At 41.0% G+C, this 23,140-nt stretch overlaps 1 protein-coding gene across 6 annotated transcripts in view; it reads left to right on the top strand.

Moving 5' to 3' along the window:
* LOC101044371 (uncharacterized protein C1orf226) overlaps positions 1–23,140 on the top strand; it is a 317,762-nt gene that overhangs the window by 255,785 nt on the left and 38,837 nt on the right. For 5 of the 6 annotated variants that reach the window (XM_074390240.1, XM_003943383.4, XM_010331245.3 and 2 more), the window contains 2 exons: positions 5,375–5,483; positions 16,435–16,576. In XM_074390240.1, coding sequence (XP_074246341.1) covers positions 5,375–5,483; positions 16,435–16,576 — 251 coding nt within the window. The remainder of the gene's footprint in view (positions 1–5,374; positions 5,484–16,434; positions 16,577–23,140) is intronic. The other variant, XM_010331246.3, reaches the window with a different exon arrangement.

The following is a 23,140-nucleotide window of genomic DNA, read 5'->3' as shown; positions in this document are numbered from 1 at the left end:
GTGCTGCTCAGATCCCTTTACAAATGAGTTAAGTTCTGTGAACTGCATTTTAAGATAGTCACTGGCAAGTTGGAATATGTACAGAAAAAGTTAAGAGAAGATGGAACTCATGTTTATTGAGCAAGCCACTTACCATGTGTTGGGTGCTGTGTAAAATGTGGTATATGTGTTTTAATGCTTAAAACAATACCGTGAAGAAGTTGTTAATATGCCTATTTTAGATGACGAAATGAAGGATTATGTAACTGAGTTTTTTGCTTCAGGCCAGCAGCTAGAAGATGGAAAAGCTAAAACTTGAACCTGGATCTTTCTTATCCCCAAACCCATTCTCTTTCCACAGTGCAAACCTGCCAGAGAAATAAGGGACTTGGAAAATGGGCCAGTTGAGCAGCTATTGAAGGAAGTAGTTCACTTTAAAAATGAAAGGAGTGCAGGGGAGTAGGGGAGCCGGGAGGACATCAGGAAGAATAGCTAATGCATGCCAGGCTTAATACCTAGGTTGATAGGTGCAGCAAACCACCATGGCACACATTTACCTATGTAACAAACCTGCGCATCCTGCACATGTACCCTGGAACTTAAAAAAAAAAAAAAAATGAAAGGAGTAAATTTAAACATGGTGTCTTTCCACATATTAAAATGTTGACCATTTGGAAGAGGACTAGCCTTGTTCTCTGAGGTCCTTAAGGATAGAACTTGAGCAGTAATGTGGCAGTATTTAAAGCAGTTCCCATATATGAACCATTTGCTATAAGCTGACCCCTCTGCACATATTCATTCTTTAAGCCTTACTAGCATGAGTGAGGTACATTACAATGCTCATGCCTGTTTCACAGGTGAAGAACAAAAAGGGGGTTGTGATAATGACCAGCTAGTAAGTGGCAAAGGTTGGGCTGAAATCCAGGTCTGTCTCGCTTAGGGCCAGTGTTCTCAGCCATTTTCCTCCACTGCATTTCTGTTGGCAGAATTCCAGTCAACATGAGGGAAATTTTCCAGGTAACTAGAACCTCCTAAAAAAGGGATCGGATACTTCGTTAAAGAGTGAATCGCCTATCAGTGATGAATCCTGACAGAGATGCTGGCTTGTATCCAGGCCTGATGACCCCACAGATTTTCTTCTACCCTAAATTGTTATTGTTGTTTTTCTGTGATCTTAAGAGAAGTGAGTTTACCTATAGATGAATAGTTTGAGAAGGGGGGTGTTGGTGGTGAGTCTAGTGGGTTTTAAAATCACGTTGTCAACCTAAATTGTGGCATGATGATAAACCCAAAATCCAGTTTCTTCCAGATACTGTTTTTCTTTCAGTCATTTACAGTGAGTTTATGGACATATGATGAATTTGCAGAAAAGTTTGTTACTGTGTAAAAGCACAACAATTCTGTTAATAGGTAAAAAGTATAATGCTATACATATTTTGAAATAAAAATAAGAAATTTTAGGGCAGGCTGTGGTGGCTCACAGCTGTAATCCCAGCTACTCAGGAGGCTGAAACATAAAAATCACCTGAACCTGGGAGGCAGAGGTTGCCATGAGCTAAAATTTCACCAAGAGAAGAGAGAGAGAGAGAGAGAGAGAGAGAGAGAGAGAGAGAGAGAGAGAGAGAGAGAGAGAGAGAGAGAGAGAGAGAGAGAGAGAGAGAGAGAGAGAGAGAGAGAGTGAAAGTTGGGAAAATTGACTAAGGTACTTTTTGGAAGCAGGATCATCAGAATGACCCTAGACTGACTTAAGGATAAAGATGAAGAAAGAAGGAAAGAAAAAGGAAAATCTTTCCTATTCTCTTGAGCACTCACCTTCCTCTACCCTCCCATAATTTCTCCCACCCCCACAATCAGTGCTTAAGAAAACCAAGCAATGGAGAAATGAGGGTTTTTGGAATTTATTTCTTGATCTGGAAATTTGGACCCAAGAGACCTTAATTTGCTGATTTATTAGTTTGTTAATGAATTAGGTCACATGGAAAAACTTTCTGCCTCTTAGCTATGTTGGTGGAAACTTTTCTAAGCTTTAACTAGCTGACTTTTTGGTTAGCTAGAGATTATTTACTTTTAATAACAACATGTTAAGTTTCTGAAATCAGACATAGCAGAGCAATCTCCAGAGAGCTGTGGTCCAATGACAGTGGCTGCATCCATGTATAGTTCTCATCAGAAATTCTGAAAAGATGCTTTGTCTATTAAGGTTAAGTTAACCTTGGCTTACTGCCATTCTTCTGTGCCTTCCACATCTCTGTGTCTTGTGGGCATGCCAGTTTGCATTCAAATCTGCTGTTTCAGTTTTAAACCTCGTTCTCAGCCCTTAGGGTATTACATAAGAATAAGTTAACCAAAAAATCAAGAAGTTTTATGTGTGATGCTGAACTAACTGGATCTGACTTCCTTGGGGAAAATGAATAGCCAGGCAGATCACATTATAGATGCTCATTAATGACAGCTGGAACACCTCCCTCCTTTTAACCAGGCTAGGAACTTCCCATGTGCCAATCACTGTGCTGGCACTGGGACTACCAAGATGTGTTCCTTGTTACTTCAAAGGAGCACATGTAAAAACATCATAGTGTGAGATATGTGCTGTGGCAAAGTTGAGCTCCGGAGTATTCAGCAACTCAGACTGTTGAAGAAAAGGTAGGGGAAGGCTGCTCTGACCCAAGTCTTGGAGGCCGCCAAAGGTGTTCATAGTAGTTGCAGGGTCAGAAAGATGTACATACCTAGTTCTGCAGGCCTATGTAGATCAGCACTCGTACTGCCAGGGGCATTCCTAGGACTACAGGGACACTGAAGGTGGCGAATAGATTTTGGGTCATTTTGGGTTTCAGGCTATTTTATATTCTTTTACTTTAATCGATTTTGATAGTGGATTGGTGTGGGAGGTAAAATTTAGCATTTTTAGTTGGGCGATGTAAAAGAGGGTTACGATTATTGATAAGATCACCACTGGTCATGGTGAGATATCTGTGGAAAGGTAGGTACGCTATGCTAAAGAGTTTGGACTTTATCCTAAAAGCAGTAGGAAGCCTTTGGATGGCTTTAAGAGTGAATTGATGCATGATGTAATTTGTCTTTTAAAAAATAACACTTTGCTTGCAATGTAGAGAATGGGTTGACAATAGGTGAGTTAGGAAGAAGAGTGGCACACTGTTTAGAGGATGTTGTAAAAATACAGGTGAAAAATGAGAACTGTAATCAATACCTTGGAGTTGAAGAGAAAAACAAATCAGAGACATATTAGGGAGCACGTCTGCAAGGAACTTGCTCGTGAGTGATGGATACTGGGGAACAGTGGACGAAGCCATTGAGAATGACACCTGGGTTTCTGGCTTGAGTAGGTATGGTGTCCCCTTATCAAGATGGGACTTGGAGAATTATGGGGAATATGATGAATTCACTTGGGGGTTTGAGGAATTTGAGAAGCTTGAGAACCATTCAGGAGGAGATGTCCAGGAGGATTGACTGAATGGGCCTGGAGCTTAGGCAGGAGATGCTGAGATACAATTGTTGATTTGTGCCTTTGATGTTAGGAAGATAATTTGGCGTCATTAGAAGGACAGAGGACTGGAAACCACATTAAACAGCCTCTATTTCAGGATCGTTCAGAGATGATAGACATGTGAGATGTACTGAAATCCCTGCTAGCTGAGTTTAGCAGAGAAACTGCAGTCCCCAAGGTGAACCTGCGTTTTTTCACAGCATTGTTCTCCTCTCTGTGCCCACTTTTCTTGTGAATGTTCCTCCCAGGCTTCTTGGAGTCCTGTGGCAAGAATCTCAGTTACCAGGCTATATAGAGGCTTTATCAGTTAGGGGATGTAAGAAGGCATTTTACTAACTATTTTACCTCCTCAATAACTCTTGGAAGTGTTACTATTAATAGTCCCATTGTACAGATGATAAAACTGAGTCTCTGAGGAGTGACATAGTTTTCTTTGTGGTAAGTGGAAAAGTTGTAGATGAAGTTGTAGACTCTGAATCCCATTCTCTTTCTTCTGCACAGCACAGACCTACACTGAAACAAACCAGGCCTGTTAAATCCTTGGACGAAAGCCATTAGTGTTAGTGGTGAAAAATGTGTTGTGGAAATGATGTGGCCTCTTAGATGCTACCAAAGGCAATACTCTCCTCAGACTGCCCACAACTAATTTCACTGATACACCTGCTCTACCTCCCTCCACCGACCTCACAGCAGTCAGATCTGGAGGTTCTGCTGAGCCCTGTCCTAAGCCGGCTTAAGATGCAGCCACAAGGGCCTTGCTTATAATTATCCCCTTTTTCCCAGCCTCCCCTTGTCCCTACCTCAGCCCACCCCAAGCAGCCAGGATGATCCTTTAGTTTAAAGCATAAGCAAGTCAGTCCTGTGCTCAGAAGCCTCTGAAGGGCTTCTCATCTCACATAGAATATAAGCTATGACCTTCAATGCCTTCTATATTTTGGCCTCTGGCTGCTTCTACGACCTTGTTGCTGAGCATACTCATTCCACTTGAACCACACTCCGTTGCGCCCCCTGGGTGTTCCTTGAGTGCTTGTAACACTTCTGAACACCGCAGGGCTTCTAAACTTGCTGTTCCTGCTTCCTGCCGTGGTTTGGCCCAGGTATCTCAGTGACTGGCTCTGTCACCCCATTCGGATCTCGGCCTCTCAGTGAGACCTTCCTGACTACCCTATCTAAAATAGCCCCCATCATGCTTCATCCCTTATTCTGCCTTATTTTTCTTCATAGCACTTATTTTATATTTGCTTATTGGCATTGCCTACATGTAAGCTCCATGAGTTCAGGGGCTTTTTCTGTCCTGTTCCTGCTGCATCCCTGGCTGCTGGGATGGTGCCTGGCCCGCAGTGTGAACTCAGTGGATTGGTTGAATCATGGAATGAACACATGGATGCTGTGGTCCTGGCAGAGGGGGAGGGACAAAGAGTGGGGTCACTATCACCAAAGGAACGAACTAAGGGTATCTTAATCCCTCCCAATATGGTAAACATTGCTGGTTCCCCAAGTCTCTGCATTTGGGGCTAATTTTAAACAGGCATCAGAAAACTTGTGTGCATTTTTCTGGATGAGAAGCGGGTCCGTTGCTCTGATAAGGATGGGAATGATTTTTCCTTCTAACACACAAGTTACAGGGACAGGTTTGCCACCTCAGGAGATGGCTAACCATAATGTCGGCTCTATGTCATACCCATGCCCACTCTACCAAATCTGAAAGGGTTTGTGGGGCCTGCTGAAAGTGCCTCCTGCATTGTGACTTTTTGATCCCGAAGGAAGATTTTCTGCCATAACTTATCTCTCATGAGCTCTGCTTCAGAGTATCCTTAAACAGAGCTTTCCTGGTTGGAGATTTGAACCTAAGGCCATTTTCAGTGCATTTTTCTGTTGTTCTTCCTTTAGGATCTTCTATGTCTCTCATGATTCCCAAGACTTGAAGATCTTCAGCTATATTGCTCGAGATGGTGCCAGCAATGTCTTCAGGTGTAACGTCTTTAAATCCAAGAAGAAGGTAAAGAGACAGTTGTCATCCATCTGCTATTTTCCTCTAATGGATCCAGAGCACCCCCAACATTGGCCCGTCTCCCTGTTGAAGATGGCTATTGTAATGTTGACATGGGGCAACTATCTCAGTAGTCTATCATTGCTCCTATATAATGGATTTCTCTTTTAGCATCATCTGAACTTTGTACATAGTTACATATAGATGATTGGAGAGGGATTGACCATTGGCTACATGCTCTGGGATGAGAGCAGTTAGACAGCACTAGGAGTGATGCTAACTTTATCCTAGGGTAGGAAAAAAGCATTGTCATTTGCTAAGGAGACTCTTCATCATAATTCTGTGTATTGATTGGGGGCTACAAAATATGAAGACACATGGAGTCCAGTTTAGACTCGGTGTATGATATTGGTTATCCTGGGTGATTATTTGGGATGTCAACCTTGGTACTCAAGTAAATGCAACTTTTGTGACTCTGAAGAGGCATTCTTTATATTAATAACATTCCCCCAGGAGTCTAACACACACAACTGGGGTTTTAGAAGCCTAGAATCTAGCCCTGCCTCTCCATTGGAACCCTGAGTGACATTATTGTAGGTCTCAGCTTCCTCATCTATAAAATAAGGAGAATCATCGAAATCAGCATTTCCTAAAATGTGTTCTGTAAAACATTTATCAGCCAAAATATTTCATGTTAAAACGACCTGATTTAAGTCGCTGAGAAGGTGTGATTTTAACTTCGTTTAACCCAGAATTTCTCAAACTGATTTCACAGTGGAACCATATTTTTTCCATGTAATGTGTTAATATCCTGGGAACTATTTTTCTGCAGAAGAGATTTTGGAAAACACTGTATTTGTGCCTATAAGGAACCTAATTAGTCCACCATTTTAGAAACAAACCATTGAGCCTGGCTTTCTACAGTAACTTGATTTTGTGCTTCTTTTGTCTTCAGGCCTCTTTAGTAGATGTGTAGGTACCTTGTCAAGTACCTTATCAATAACACATGCTAGGGTCCAGATTTAATGATAGGTGTCCTTTCCCCTATCCTACCTCCGCAAAGAGGATTATGCCTTGCTAACTTAGCCTCCTCCTCTACAGAGATTTGTGCCCTTACCCACCCTATTCCAGGCTTTTTAAATGCAAATCATGGAGTTGGATGAAAAGTGCTAGAACTGGAAAGATGGGAGGAATAAAAGAGTAAGTTGCCAGACTTCACACCTACGTAATAGTATAGCTGAGAGGGGAAAAAAAAATAGATGAGGCTAAGTCAAGCTGCATTAAAGAACCGATAGAAAGGTAAATAGGAAGAGGGAAAGAGAGTGAAAGCCTCTTATGTGGCCTTGTGTAGAGGACCTGGGGAGGAGAGAAAAGGGCATACAAAGTGTTCCCGATGGTCATGAATTGGATCATCTGTAATGTTCTTTGACAGATGCAGCAAAAGACTGGAGTTCCCTTTTAATTCACTTTGAGTATTTGTGCTTCTGACTTGAGTTTTGTACATAGACTGGACCATATGGACCTTGGAATTTATTAGAGTTAAAAATGACACCTTATCATTTGCCAGGTTCTTTAATAGTTAATCTTACTTTATCCTTATAAACACATATGCAAAGAAGGTAAAACATGTAATTTTCACCTCCCAGTTTTACAGATGAATAAATCGAGGCTTAGAGAGATTAAATGGCTTGCCTGAGTTCTCATGAACAGGCACTGGCTAGAATAGAACCAGGAGACATGCAGGACAAAAGAATTTTGAGCAGGAAACCTGGGTAAGATGACTGTTATATTTGCCTTGCTAGATCTAATGTAGCAATACAGACGCAGTGGGGGCATCCACTTCTAACAAAACCTGAGTTTAAGAGCAGTGCCCACTTAGAACTTTAATCTTGAAGCACAGAATGGAGTTCTCGTTACCCAGTGAAAAGAAGTAGTCCTCTGGTTGCCTCTCATGTCAGTTTTTTTCCATGTCTCATAGCTCTTACAGCAAATTCTGATCTCTAGCTCTTCTGTTTTCTATACCCTTTCACCCTCACTTACTGAGACCCTAGCTCTTCATAGAGTTGGTTCTCAGGCCCTTTCCTGGCCTGAAGCCAGGCAGCTGAGGATATTGTTTCCATTCAGCCTGGCCAGTGAGCCATACTGCTGCTGAGCTGTAGGTGGGAAGGCCAGTTTCCAAGCTAAGAAAGGGAAGTGAATTGTTCAGCAAAGGATGCAGAATTGTGGAGGGCTAGGGAACATGTTTTGCTTGCCCTCCTGCTTAACCTCCAAACATGGTGATTTGCCTTTTTATAAAGCACTTCTAATTTCAAGAGATAATACCTTGGGAAGGGGTTTTAACTTGCAAATCATAGGAATGCTTCAAAGGTAGGTGGGGTGGGGGGAGGACTATAGAGGAAATGTGTGTTGCAGAGATGTCACTGGGTTGTTGGAAGTCAATAGGGAGGCCTCTTGACTGGAAGCCTGCAGACGTGGGTGTTCTCCAGAGCCCTCGTATTGGTCATAGTGTAGGAAAACCTTGTCTGAGATCCTTGCTATGTTGGGACTTTGGTTATTGCCGCTTCACATCACATCACGTTCCCCTGTGTATATACCCGTGGCAAGTTTCTTATGACTTCTAATGCGGTGTCGTCATCACCCTACAGTTCACGTGGGGAAAGGGTTGCCTCCTCTGTTGGTTGAGAATATGAGTCAGGTGTCTCAGTTGAGGCCTGGTTGAGGCTCTGGCCTCCCTCGACCTTACTCCCTGCACAGCTATTACTCTGTACCTGTGGATCTTCCTTGGGCCACTCACACAGCCAATGTGGCTCCCACCTTTTGAGTTGTACTCTTGAGCTAAGTTTTTTTCAGCTGGGCTTTCACCAGAAGCTAGGTAGCAAAATATTGCAGAACTATAAATGGTAACCGCTGCCCTTCTGTACTCTAGATTATCTGAGTTCCAGCCTCATATTACATCAAATAATAATATCTAACCTGTTTTAATTAGTTGCTATAAGCCTGAGATAGTTCTAGGTTCTCCATATGAATGATCTAATTTCATTCCCACAGCAGCCCTATGAGGCAGGTACTATTATGCTCTTCATTTTATAGGTGGGAAAATGGGGCTTTAAGGTACATAATGTGTATAAAGACTCAGTAAGTACTGGAGTCGGACCTGAACCCAGAAGGTCTGACTGTGGAGCTCACACTCTTGCCCACTCCATTGTGTTATTGTTGTTGGCTCATTAGGAAGTTATGTAACTCAGAAGTTGCTTTGTTTTCCAAAACCCATTTGTAACTGGGCTCAGCTACAATCATTACATGGCTATGAAGAGCTCCTTAACTCTGAATGGCCCAAATCACTTTAACATAGATTTTCTTTTTTTCCTCATGATATCCTTGTATGGTTAATACTGACTCAGTTTTGTACTTGAAGAAAGAAAGGGCCCAGTGAAGTAAATAGCCATTGGTCACACAGTGATGCAATGATTCCACTGAGATTAGAAACAGGCTGCCTCCTTCCCAGGCCAGGACTTTGAGTGCTAAACCCTGTTACATAAAACTTATATGAAAGATACATGAGTCTTTCTGGTCTTGAGTTTTTTGTAGCTGTCAAATAAGATAAAAGGCATCTCAGGAGTGCTGATTGTTATGTGTGAAGTGACATGATCTTTAAGGAACAAATTATCTGTGACTGGGAAGGATTGTCAGGATTGTGGTAGAGGGACCCTAGCATACTTCAGACCCATGCTAGAAAGGAGGAATGGGAGTAGGTCTTTTCCTCACTGAAAGCATCCAGTGGAGACACTTGCTCATAACATGTGCATTCCTTGTTTCCCCTCCTTGGGAGAGATAATGATAGTATTCATTTGCAGGACCTTTTGCCTCTCTAGAAGCCTCTCGCATGGTCTCTTGACCTCTCCCGTGGAGTAGATGTCATCCTCCTGTCATTTCCTCCTGGCACCAGTGGTATATGGCTGTCTGCCCTGATTACCAGTGACTGCACTTATTAATACATCAGTGCGTGAAGTGCTGATGATTAACAGGAGCTACAGGAATCTCCCCATTATCTTCACGGGCAGCTCCTTGAAATAACTGTGCCTGCAATCACAGCTCACTTGGTTTGGGTTGGGAGAAATAATTTCCTCCTGTAATGCTGTCACCATCAAACTGGGGGCCACGGCTGTGAAGTTTAACTGTCCTTTAGCAGTCGCAATGGATTTTGAATGATGATGACAGCCATGTGCTAAAGAATAAGTCACTTGCCTGGTCAAGCTTAAGAGATGAAAGATAGGAAAGCCCTAAATTTAGGGAACGAGTCGGTTTTTTATACTTTGGGTTGAGTTGGGAAGTCAAAATCCGGGAATCGTGGGTCTCAGAACTCATTTAATCTGAATCACTCTCTTTATGGATGAGGAAATAAATACTGAGAAAGGTGAATTAACTTGTTCACGGTCACTCAGCTGTTTCTGACAGGACTGAGATTGTAACTCGGACTTTTTTTCTCTAGGGTACTGTTTCATGGACTAGCAGAGTAGAATGAAAAACCCAGCTATCTATTGGAAACTTTAAGATACACTATGTCCTGTCAATGTCAAAAGTCACACCTCCTTTGAAACTAAACTTTCCTTATACTGAGCAATATTCTGATGTCCAAGGAATCACCTCAACCAAATTATACAGTCAAAGCCATTAAACAATATGTTGGACAAAAACTTAACCCATCTACCATTTCAGAGCCTTAGCGCCATGGATCCTACTATATGTAGAAGTCCAAATATAAATGTATTTCCCTGCTTTGGCATTATAAGTTTCATAGATTAAGATCATTTGAAAGATACAAGCTGATTTTTTTACTAAGGTTTCCCCTCGCACCCAAAAATAATACATTAAAGAAATATAACATTCAGTTCTATTTTTGTCGAGATTCTGTGGTGGTTAAGGTCAAGCTAAGGACATATTTTATTGCTGTGATAGATGAGAATTACAAATCTGTGAGCTGTCCTGCAACTGACCTCATGGACTTCAGTTGTCCAAAATTCACAACTACTTGTCAGTCAAATTTGAGTACCCAAAAGAGATGGGGGAGTGGAGGAGTGGACAGGGGAATAGTAAACCAGAGTAGAGAGCTGGTAGACCAATAAAGAACCTTACTTGCAAGGTGTGTGCCCCATTCTTACCTTTTTTCTCCTCTTCTTATTGTCATTGTCATTATCATCCTCATCTTACGTTTTGTACTTATACTCTCCACTTGCTTATTTAATGACTCTTTTAATCTTCTTTATAAGTTGTCAAGTAAAGAGAGAGAGCTTTTTTCAGGACAGTGAAATTCAGAAGAGTGCCCAAGATTATTTATCAAATTAGCTGCAGAATATGACTCACAAGACCCATTCTTTACAATATATAGCACTTAAGGATTTCCAAAGTTTACAGGACCAACCAGCTACAAAGTCATTAAGAAAGAGAATAGAAAATAAAATCATGGTCTATAGCCATACCACCTTGAATGTTTCTGATCTCATTAGCCAAGCAGGGTCAGGCCTGGTTTATACTTTGATGGGAGAAAATAAAATCATGATTGACTGTAATTTTTCTATGGGCCCATGAGGAACAGGACCCAACCTTTTGATTTCTGTCTTCCTAAAGCTACCACTGCAGACTTTTGTTTGTTTTGGGTGTACGATCCACAGTGATTGTGAATATAGTGTTATTTTCATGGCCATTGCTGCAGTTCATCAACTGTTGACTCCTGCTAGGTATATTCTTGACACTCACATTAGGTGTGCTGAAGAGAGCAGCTGTTCATTGCATTTGGACTTAACTTTGGTTCTGGTTTGAGGGATGTCCTAGGGTTGTAGGAGAAGAAGCTGTGTCAGCATGAAAAGATGGGTGGTTTGAAGAAACATTGCTGTGCGTATAAGGTAAGTGTATACAGTTCTAAGCTTCCTTTTCCGCTGTATTTTCACAAAATTGCCTGTAATTGACACTCCCATGAGCTTCAGTGCTCTCCATCTGGAGCTAAGAGCCACTCTGAGATTACACATCCCTTTCCAGCTTTGAAAACATCAAAGCAACCATATCCAGCCTAATCTTGACAATGAAGAGCCCACAAATGCTTTTGGGCTGCTAATAGAAAATGGCTTTTGGGCAAGATTTTATCTGTGAGGCAAAGCACTTTTAGGGTCTTATGTAAAACTAAAATGGGTTTGTACAGAAATAATGCAATATAATGATGCTTTTTTTAAAAAAAAATCTAGTAAATTCCAGAGAATGGCCAGATTTTGGAACTCAAAAAAGCTGCCTTCTCAATGTTCCACTTATTCGCTCGTTGTACCTCACTGCCTCCTATCTTTAAACCTCCTCTTTAGTCTCCAAAGTCCTGTATGTGGTCCTGAGGTGGGAGCAACTGCTTCACTGGGATCTGGGATACCCACAGACAAACATTTCTCAAAACTTCTGGAAGGGATTCTTTTTAAAGCTTCTGTTTACCGGAGTTCTCCCTTTGGGTGCAGATATACATGGCTTATTAATGATGAAATCCCAGCATGTGTCATTCTTGTATTTTGGGGTTGCAGGCAGAACCAGTTTTCTAACCTAGCAGGCCAGAAGGTGGGGTAACCAAGTGGGGTAAGCCTAGCTGCCAGGAGCCAGCATGGCTGTGCAGAGAACAGATGGTAGAGGCACAGCCCCTGCCAGGCACAGGATGCCTCTACTGACCACCTTCAAGTAATCACCTCCCTAACAAGGTCCCCATATAGAATCCTCTAAAAGTAGACTCTTTTTTTTTTTAATGGTGAAGGAAGGAGAGCCTAAAAGTTCAAGGGACATCAGAACTCATATAGCCATTTATGAGTACAGTTAGGAGCCGTTCAGCCCCTTCTGACTCCTGGAGTGGTAGATAGGAAGGGCAATTCTTTTATATGTATGTATGTAGTCATTCTGTAAAACAGAGTAGCTTGATTATGTGTTCAAATGCTGAGGGCTGTTTATAAAACATGCTACTGTATCCTTTTACTGTGAATAGAAATATAACCTTCACATAAAAGAAGTAAAATAAAGGATAAATTAAACCATTTTATTTAATTTGTTAATTTAATTATTAAACCATTTACCACTCAATGTGCAGATCTAGAACTCGTAATGCAACAATTTCCTCACATAGGAACCATCATACTAACTCAGACCAAAGATTCACTGGGCTCAGGAATTTTCCTCTGATGCTGCGGTAGAGGCTATGCTATCTGATGCACAGCCTTCTGGATGCTAGCATACATACATAAGAGGTGATTCCCTGGCCGGGCGCGGTGGCTCAAGCCTGTAATCCCAGCACTTTGGGAGGCCGAGGCGGGTGGATCACGAGGTCAAGAGATCGAGACCATCCTGGTCAACATGGTGAAACCCCATCTCTACTAAAAATACAAAAAATTAGCTGGACATGGTGGCGTGTGCCTGTAATCCCAGCTACTCAGGAGACTGAGGCAGGAGAATTGCCTGAACCCAGGAGGCGGAGGTTGCGGTGAGCCGAGATTGCGCCATGGCACTCCAGCCTGGGTAACAAGAGCGAAACTTCGTCTCAAAAAAAAAAAAAAAAAAAAAAAAAAAAAGAGGAGATTCTCTTAGTTTCTTTATGTTTCTATTATAAAAAAAAAAAAAATTCCACCTTTTCTGCCTGGCTTTTTCTCTTCTGTCTTAATTGCCTCTTGGTGCAGTGAATTCCATAATCGGGATAAAACATTTATTCAGCATTTACTGTATGCCAGACACTGTGGTAGGTGCTGTCATAGGTGTAATCCATTTATTTATTCCTTTCTGTGACAGAACAAATGCTATAATGCTATAGACCCATCACTGAACCACTTTTTCTGTGCAGTTATGGAAATACTGTAGGGAACAACTGGCAGTGGGAGGATAGTAAGGAAATGGGAGGCTGAGGGATGCGATGCCCTTTCCAGCATGGGAAAAACAGGACCAGTAAACCTACAATCTGCATTTTCTACTTTTTCAGGGGAATCAGGTAGAGGTTAAGGGCTGTTGCTGATCCTAGTAAAAAAGTACTAGTAAAATGTAAAAATGAAGCAGTATCAATATTAAGCATTAAAACCAGCCCACTTCCTTACGAACACTTTGGGCTTATAAATGGTTGGACATGTGAGTATGTTCTGCATGTTTGTCCATGATAAAGGTGGCAGAATAGAGATTTGAGCTGGAGTCTACATTCTTAAAAGGCTCAGTTCCGAGCATATCCTATCATCCATTGTCATTTTGTGATGCCTGAGAAATACAAGTCCTCTGTAAAGTCACTCTCCCACCAACGTTATCCTCTTATTTAAATCTGAGGGCTTCCTTCCAAAGATAAATTTAGAAATTTGATCCCTGCCCCTGTCTAATCCCATAGATCAGAGACATTTGTTTGAGGATTTTAAAATTTTTAATATCTTAAAAGCTGGTTAAAGGAAGTGTCTGTGATTTACAGATGATGGAATTTGTAACACGTCTTCCTTAGGAAAACCTGAGATGTTATAGAACAAACTCTGTAGTAAACTTGGAATTTTCTATATAACTGTATTTTAAAGGGAGAAGCTGAGTCTGTACCCTGGGAATTATACCGATGGGAAAAGACTAATTCAGCATGAGATGTCTGGGTTAATTTATATAAGAGAAAACAGTAATGGAATTAAACACTTAATCTCTACGTATCATTTGGACTTACCATATTTTATTGTTACAACCGAAAACATTTACATTTTCTACCTCTTGTAAAGAACCTGGGAGAGCAACATTCCCAAGAGTCAGAGAAGAAAGGAGGCGAAAGTGTCTATATAACGGGCACTGAGTATACGTGGTAGACAGAATAATGTCATACCTAGGTTTAGTAAGCTAGTAATGAGATTTGCTGTAGATGATCGACCATCCTCAGCCTGCTCTTACTCTCACAAAATCTCAAGGCCCAGGGGAATAACACTTTCTGATGTAGGAGCCTTTTCTTCTCCTTTTTCACCTGAGAGTTAAGCCTCCTGGTTCAGCACAGCTTGATGGCTAAAGGAGACGTAGAAAGCTGGAGTGTTCTTGGCCTACATTTTTTAGGGACTGTGTCTTCTAAATCATACCTTTTTGTGTTCTGGGAGTAGGGGCTTCTTGCTTAAGACTGATACCTACTGCTTCTCAACTTCCTGTGCAGATAGAACAGTCATCTCTCAAACACTGCAAGCCTATGGTATGAAAAGGGGCCTAAGCCTTCCCTGTGGACACAGGTGGAAGTTAAGGGGTAGACATAGAAAACAGAGGTTCTGATTCACCACTGGGTGATGGTGGACCCCACAGAAGTTACCCATCTCCTCCTGCTTCGCTTAAGGCTCTCATCTCCCAGAAGTGTCAGGATGTTCCAGGTGAGAGACCAGTGGAGAATGTCCCTGGAATTAGTATAATGGCTAAGAAAGGTTAGAGTTGTCAAACAGTTACTTCTAGGAGGGTGTTTGAATTGAGGAATACAAGGAGCAGTAGAGTGGACTGAGATCTGAAATTAACATGTAGATGATAATCAGCCAAGATGCCTTTTCACATTAATAGGGATGCTCTGGCCTGAAATAAACAGAAGGAATATAGAAATGACTCCAGGCTCAAGGAAAAGCAATTTTAGAGTTATACCCAGCAGAGAATGGACTGCAGCAGTTGTTCTATGCACAGGGTTCTAACATCCCTAGTTCGTGAAGATAGTAATGGGAAAGATGAGCTCATTGTAATACGCGCTTCATTTATGCATTTCATGTTACAATTAGCTCATGTTTTTTATCACTACCTTCAAGAAGGCCTTCTAAGCTTATCAAAACACTGGATATCAGTTAGATAATGTAATACCAGCTACCTCCTGCTGATGAAAAGCCCTACTTGATTGTTGCCATTACCTGGGGGGTTTTGGATGTGATTGAAGGACTTTATGGTGTCAACAGGTAGCATGGCTGATCTGAAGTCAGATAATCCAAAACACAATTAATGTTAGACTTAAGTAAAGGGTGACAGTCACAATCAAACTGTAGCCCATGATGGTGGGATGCTTGAGGTCCACTGAGGAAAGAGAAGCAATGTGCTGAACCCTTCCCAGCCTGAGCTCTAAAACTCTTATAAACCACAACACTCATTTCTGTCCTTGAAAGAAAGCAAAAGCTGACATCATCAAACCACAGTCAGTTACCTCACTTTGAGGCCATGCCCTGGAACCCTAGCATGTGGCTCTTCCTCACAGCCTGCATGGGTGGCCTAAGACTCTACATAGGAGCAGGCTTTGTTGTCCTCTCTCTCCTTTTCTAAATGGTGGAATACTGGGAATTAGGGTCAAGTTCCCTTCTTGGGCTCTTAAAGCAAGAGATTAAGTAGCAAAACAAAAGACAGGAAGGAGCCACAGAACAGACCCAAGTGCATGAGGTCTTTGGAGGCAGTCTGGGAAAGGCTTACCTTAGATTTAGTTGGCTGCCAACTAGTAGCGTTCCAGAGGAGTTGGGTGCTGAGCTTCCATTGGTTGCTGCTGTTTAGGCCATGGCTTCCAAGCCTCATGTTACCACCACCCTTGGTCTGCAGGAGCTCCAGGAAAAGTCAACATTTGCAGCAGCAGCATTCAAAAAAGAAAAAAGTGATAGCTGAGTTCCTCTTAGTTTGACGGACCCACTCAACATTTGATCATGGTTGGCAAAAGATTCTGAAGCATACTGACTACTTGTATTACTCAAGGGAGGAAGGAATTGGGGCTAAATCCACAATTGGCATATTTGCTATCCGTCCTTTCAGCTAACTGATTATTTCAGAACTGTGGTGACAGTTTCTATTTTCTGGAGTATTTCAGGAAGGGAAACTATCTTTGCACTCATTTGTACGTGCATATCTGAACAACTCTAGGTTTTTCTATCTCTTTCCTTTGCTGCTTCATAAGTTTCTGTCCATATGCTTCTTGCACATTCTTATCCACCCCGTTCTCCTTTCTCCTTCCCAGAGCCAAGCTATGAGAATTGTTCGGACGGTGGGACAGGCTTTTGAGGTCTGCCACAAGCTGAGCCTGCAGCACACGCAGCAGAATGCAGATGGCCAGGAAGATGGAGAGAGTGAGAAGAACAGCAACAGCTCAGGGGACCCAGGTAGGCGCCGTGGCTTCTGCGGATGTGGATGGAGAGGCAGTGCACACAGTAGGCTCCAGTGGATCACTGGAGCCCCAGGCTATGAATTCATTTTAAGAAACATTTTATGTATTCTGTTTTTCTCCAAATTCTAGATTTTCTTTAAGGAACATGTATTACTTTTATAACAGAAATTAAAGATGTTTAAATTATTAAATGTTATCAGGGAGAAGTAGAGCTGCTATGCTACCAAATCTGACTTCAAAGAAAATTTCAGTAAAAAAGCACCCCTGTAAAACAAATTAGAAAGAACATAAATGTATAATTACCTAAATAGTTTGTGTTATTAAATTTCTAATTTCTGTAGTTCTATAAGCCCTCAACGTGGATAGTATTTTAATATCCCCAACTTTCAAGCCTCGTTAAAAGTCAGGAAGGAGGCTGGGCGCTGTGGCTCAGCCTGTAATCCTAGCACTTTGGGAGGCTGAGATGGGTGGATCACTTGAGCCCAGGAGTTCAAGACCAGCCTGGCCAACATGGTGAAACTCCATCTCTACTAAAAATATAAAAATTAGCAAGGTGTGGTGATACATACCTGTAGTCCCAGCTACTTGGAAAGCTGAGGCAGGGGAATTGCTTGAACCCAGCAGGTGGAGGTTGCAGTGAGCCAAGATTGTGTCACTGCACTCCAGCCTAGGCTGTTAACAGAGCTAGGCTATCTGGAAAAAATAAAAAAGTCAGGAAGGTGATAAGAATGTTGTATTATTTAATAATAAATGTGAAAAAATGAAGTATGGGCAAGAAAAAGAGCAGGTAAAAAAATAATACTGTTTATGTTAATTTTTAACATGAGAAACCTAAGAAAATAAACTGAGAACTATTAGAAATAAGAGAATTCAGCTAGAAAGTCAGAGTTTAATAACACATACAGATATATCTGTGGTTTTAGTATATTCCAAGAACAGCTGGTTAGAAGTCATAGTAGAAGAAAAAAATCCATTAAAATAACTAAAAAAAAATAAGATACTTACAAATAATCCCAATAAAAATGTGTATGTTTTCTATGAAAAAAAATCTTAAACAAATGGAAAGGTATGCCATATTCTTTGATGGGAAAGCTCAACATCATAAAAATGTTAATTCTTCCTTTGTGAATCTATAAACTTAACATGACAGTACAGATTTTTAACAGCAAAGGAGGCACCACAGTAAGCTACAGTGTTCAAAACTCATGAGATATAGCTAAAGCAGTGCTCAGAGGAAAATTCAAAGGTTCAGTTATTTACATTAACAGATGCCAAATCATGAAAGTCAAATTAATTAAGCGCCCCACTCAAAAAGTTCAAAAACAACAAAAGAAACCCTCCTCTGCATGCAGAGAGAAGACCCTGGCCTTGCACTGTAGCTACAGCAGTCACTGCCTGTGTGATCTTGGGCAAGTTCCATAACCTCTCTGCTTTAGTTTATTCTTCCAAGAAACAGAAATAGTAGTATTATGTGCTTCAAAATTACTGTCATAATTAGGTAAACTGATACTTTTAAAATGCTGAGCCTGGTGCTTGTGCAGAGAATGCACCACATATATATATGCTATTATTTTTAAGTAAATATATGAAAATTAAAAAACAAGAATAGAAAAAATTCTGAAAAAGATGAATGATAGCAGAGGAGGAGTGGCTTTCCTCATAGAAAAAGACATGATGAAGCTATAACAGGTAAAACTGTACTTACAGTAGGTAAAACTCATGTTCAAATAGGTGCCTGAATAGATCAGAATAGAAACTCATATACAGACCCAGGTATGTTTGCAAATTTAGCATATGATAGATGGAGAATCCATATGGAGAAAAATGTGGAAATCTTTATTAAATTTGAAAATTCATATGCCTTTTGACCCCAAAATTTCCTTCAAATTCTCTTCTAATAATTAATCCTAAAGGTAGATGCATACAGGTGTGAAATGCTTCATATATAAGGTTATATAACAAAGAATTTGTTATAGAACCAAAGGATTAGAAATAGCAAGAGGGGACTTTTAAATAAGTTACAATACATTGCACAACCATTAAGAAGAATGAGTTAGTTCTCTATGAACCCATGTAAAGCCATCCTCAAGATATTTTGCTTACTTAAAAAAGTCAGTTTAAGGGTCAGGCATGGTGGCTCACACCTGTAATCCCAGCACTTTGGGAGACTGAGGCAGGTGGATCACTTAAGGTCAGGAGTTTGAGACCAGCCTGGCCAAAATGGAGAAACCCCATCTCTACCAAAAATATAAAAAGTTAGCTGGCTGTGGTGGTGCAAGCCTATAATCCCAGCTACTCAGGAGGCTGAGGTAGGAGAATTGCTTGAACCTGGGAGGCAGAAGCTGCAGTGAGCCAAAATCATGCAAATGCACTCTAGTGTGGGTGAAAGAGTGAGACTCCATCTCAAAAAAAAAAAAACCAAAAAGGTCAAAGTTTAGAATGGTGAAAAAAAAGAAAAAAAAATAGAATTGTGGATATGACGTGCTACCAATTTTATTAAAAATCCATAGATTTAAATGTGTGTGTATATGTAGGTATATATGTATACACATGTATGCACACACACACATTTCTTATGCATGGACTATCTCCAGAATAGTACACGAGAAACTGGTAACTGTGGTTCATCCTGGGAAAAGGAACTGGATGGCTGGGGTGGCAGGAAGATTGACTTTTTGCTGTACTTTTATAGCCTTAATACTTTAGATATAGATTAGTTATATATCCATTATAAAAAAGAAAATGTATGTTATTAGATATATGTTTTAGATGTATATTAGTTATAAATAGATATATATTAGTTATAGATATATATTAGTTATAAACCTTAGATGTATATTAGTTATAAATAGATATATATTAGTTATAAATCTTATATATTAGTTATAAATAGATATATATTAGTTATAAACCTTATATATTAGTTATAAACCTTATATATTAGTTATAAATCTTAGATATGTATTAGTTATAAATAGATATATATCAGTTATAAATCTTAGATATATGTTAGTTATAAATCTTGAAAACCTGACATTATTTTCATCCTAGTGCTCACTTTCTACGTGAATAGAAGGAATTATTTCACTTCTCTTTTGGCTTACTCATTTCTATTAAGTAGTGACATTCCATTACTAATGACAGCATCTCCGTGATCTTGACTCATAAAGTATTATCACACAGATGGAGCCTTGCATTCTGTCATGTACCCTTGGCCAGTCTCAGTTTATAGCAAGCCACAGTCCTAATGTGATGTAAACCTTAAAATGGTTCCATTTCTGTGATATAGGACTTAGAGATAAAGCAGAGAAATAGAGGCACACTTTGGTGAATGCTTTATATATCTCTGCTGGTCAATTTTTAGAGCATAATGGTGACAGTTTCCTATAAGCCTTATATGGAGGACACATCAGATCTCTAGCTGGTTGCTTGGCTCAGAAAACAGAAGCCAGTCTGCTCATTTCTGCATTGGAAGATTCGCCACGAGAACTGCTAGCTAGAGAAGATTGAAGTCTGACATTGTTAACTCTTCTTTGGTCATGCCCATGCCCTGTTGGTGGCCTGGTTGGTGGAAAGCCACATCCTAACCCTCAAAAGCTTTAAAACCCACAGTGACATTGGCAGCCAGTATACACATGTACAAAGAAATTTTAAGCAAAAAGTAAAGGGTATTTTCTCCCGTGAAGATAGTTATTCCTGGAGTGAAAGGGGGTTGGACACAGAGAGGGTGTCTGGAGGCTGAGCATTTGAACACTGTTATTATCACAGAACAACCATCAGAGGCATTTGATTTAATCTCCAAGACCCTAATCAGAACCTATCACTCAGCTGCTGGCCACAGAGGTCAGGGTCATATGGTCTGGCCAGGTGGAGAGAACCACCTGGATAGCATTTTATATTAACAACACCAAGGGTTAGATCTTATTTCCCTTTTGCAGTGGGAACTGCTCTTTTCTTGCACTTCTGGCCCCTGCCGTGGTCTGCTGGGTGGAGTGGGTTTGGTGTGATTCATGATTCTCTGAAGACTCAGTGGGGATTCCATAAGGATCACTTCCTATCCTTTTCTTTCAGTCTTACTTCCCTCACTCCTCCCTTGTTCCCTGAGCTCCTTCCTACTTGGAACATACGGTATCATGGACTTTCCAGCCACAGTCAACACTGTTCCCTCTGCCGTGGGTCCCTGCCTTCACCTCTATGCAGATATCCTACTCATCCTTCAAGCCTAGCACTATGTCTTCTAGGCAGCCTGACTTTCAGCTCCCACGCTCATTCAGAAAATTTAAACCCTTTTTTTTCTGGGTTCCCGTGTTTTCTTCACTCCTGGCTGATGCCATTAACATGAACATTTAGTCCACTGTGTGCCAGACATATAACGTAGCGTCCTCTGTCTTTAGTGGAGTATGAGCTCTGGGAAGGTAGGGACTTCCTAGCACAATTAAGACTTGTTCATTCCTTTTTGTGCAATTCTCACCTTATAAAATTGTTTGAAGGAATTTAAAAACCTACATAAATATGTCTAGCAGAGTTCCTGATTATATGTATTCATTCAATAAAAATGTCTCCAACTTCTTAATATATAAAATATATTTTCAGTATATATATTTTTCTCTCAGAAATTTTAACTTTTTTAGTTTTATATGTGTATTTTATGTGTATATCTACTTTTATTTTTGAAAATGATTAAAGAACTCTTGTCAATTAAAAAAAAAAGACTTGTTGAATAAACTGACATGCACAGTCAGTGAGTGTGGCAGGGAGTACATATGGTTTAGTCATTGTCAACAAGTCTTTGTTAAATGCTTACCGTATGCCAAAAGGAACACAGAGATTGAGTAGAGATTTCAACAGGGAGTGACTTTTAAACAGCCCCCTTTGATGAGGAGTGATGACAGTTGGTGTGGAGGGAGCAGGTAGAATTGAGGTGACACTGGGAGACAGCACAGTATTGACGAGAAAGTGGTGACAGTGACCATGGCTACGAAGGTCAGTGTGCTCAATCCTTGATTGTAACAGATGGTCAGCTTTGAAATAACAGGCATACCAGCTATGTTTCTCTCTCTCTTTTTTATTACCTTTTTGGAGGTAGTTTTCCCAAATCTCATTACTATACGTGAGACTTCAGCTGCTTGGCATCTTCCTTATACTACTCTTCCTAAGAAAAGGAAGTTGATATTCTACATGAGGGTCCATTCTAGGAAAGCCTGTCAGGCCTGGTACAGTTTCTTCAAGGTTTAAGATGTCCAACAGAGCACTGAGTCTCTGCAAGGAGATCAGGCATGGGCTGGGTGTGCTAAATAATATGGGCATCCCTGCAGGGAAAGGGAGGCAGCAAGGGTTCTCCCCTGCTCGTGAAGGTGAGGAGAAGGGCTGTAGGCTGATGGGAATTGTGTTAGTCAGGGACATACAGAGAAAGAGAGAGACTCATTTTAAAGAATTGGCTCCTGGAACTGTAGAGGCTTGGTAGATCCAAAATTTGCAAGATAGGCCAGCAGGCTGGAGACCCGGGGAAGAACTGCAGTTTGCATGTGAAGGCCGTCTGCTGGCAGAATTCCCTCTTCCTCCAGGTAGGTCAGCCTTTGCTCTGTTGGGACCTTCAACTGATTGGATGAGGTCTTCCCATATTATGGGGGAGTAATCAGCTTGGCTCGGAGTCTAATGATTTAAATGTTAATCTTATTTTAAAAAAAAAAACACCTTCACAGCAACATCTAGAATATTTGACCAAATACCTTGATACCATAGTGACCTAGCCCAGTTGACACATACAATTAACAGCCACAGGAGTGAAGATGCAGAGTGGCACGATGGAGCGAGTACTGGGGCCACAGGCTAGAGGAGCCACTGAGGGCTTAGGTTCCAGCACCAGAACCACTGGCTTGGATCCTGACTCTACCACCTTTCAGCTGGCTAATCCTCAGCAAATGTCATGGTCTCTCTAGAGCTTCATTTTCTCATCTGTCTAGTATTGTGAGAGAATCTATGTAAAGCAGCATAGTGCCTAGCATGTAATATGCTCTCCGTAAGCAACCACTGTCGAGTTTTCCGATGTGGACTCCAGAATACATGACCGGATCTGTACAGCGAGGGAGCTAGACAGGGCCTCTCCAGTACTATGATTTTATGACATTTCCAAGTGAAATGATTAGCTGGACGCCCTCTGGTGATTGTGAGGAGCGAGGCCATGAGGCTAAACATACTTTTGAGTCTGAGTATTTGGAATTAGCATTTCGTTCTGGGACTGGAAATGTTTTCTTGTCAAGGAAGGCTGTTTACTGCCTTACCCATAGTCGTTTCCTTTTTACATCCCACCACACGTGTTTTTACTGTCTATAAACTGCTAGGAATGTGCTGCTTCTTACTGTAAATGCTTATCCCAGAGTATTTTTGACTACGGAGATTGCTGTCTAATGGGACACCTTGAGAGCAGCCCAGAGTGGAACTGCTGGTGGACGGTTTATTACGAGAATCTCACTTTCCGTGTTTGGGAGCTTTTTGTTTAGTGCGATGTTTATCTTACCAGTGGAGCCAGCCCACCTAACATGTCAGCAGGCCCTCCATT

Source organism: Saimiri boliviensis, chromosome 19 (assembly GCF_048565385.1).
Source record: "Saimiri boliviensis isolate mSaiBol1 chromosome 19, mSaiBol1.pri, whole genome shotgun sequence".
Classification (NCBI taxonomy): Eukaryota; Metazoa; Chordata; class Mammalia; order Primates; family Cebidae; genus Saimiri; species Saimiri boliviensis.
The sequence above is the reverse complement of the archived record's forward strand: the minus strand, read 5'-3'. Positions and strand labels throughout refer to the sequence as shown.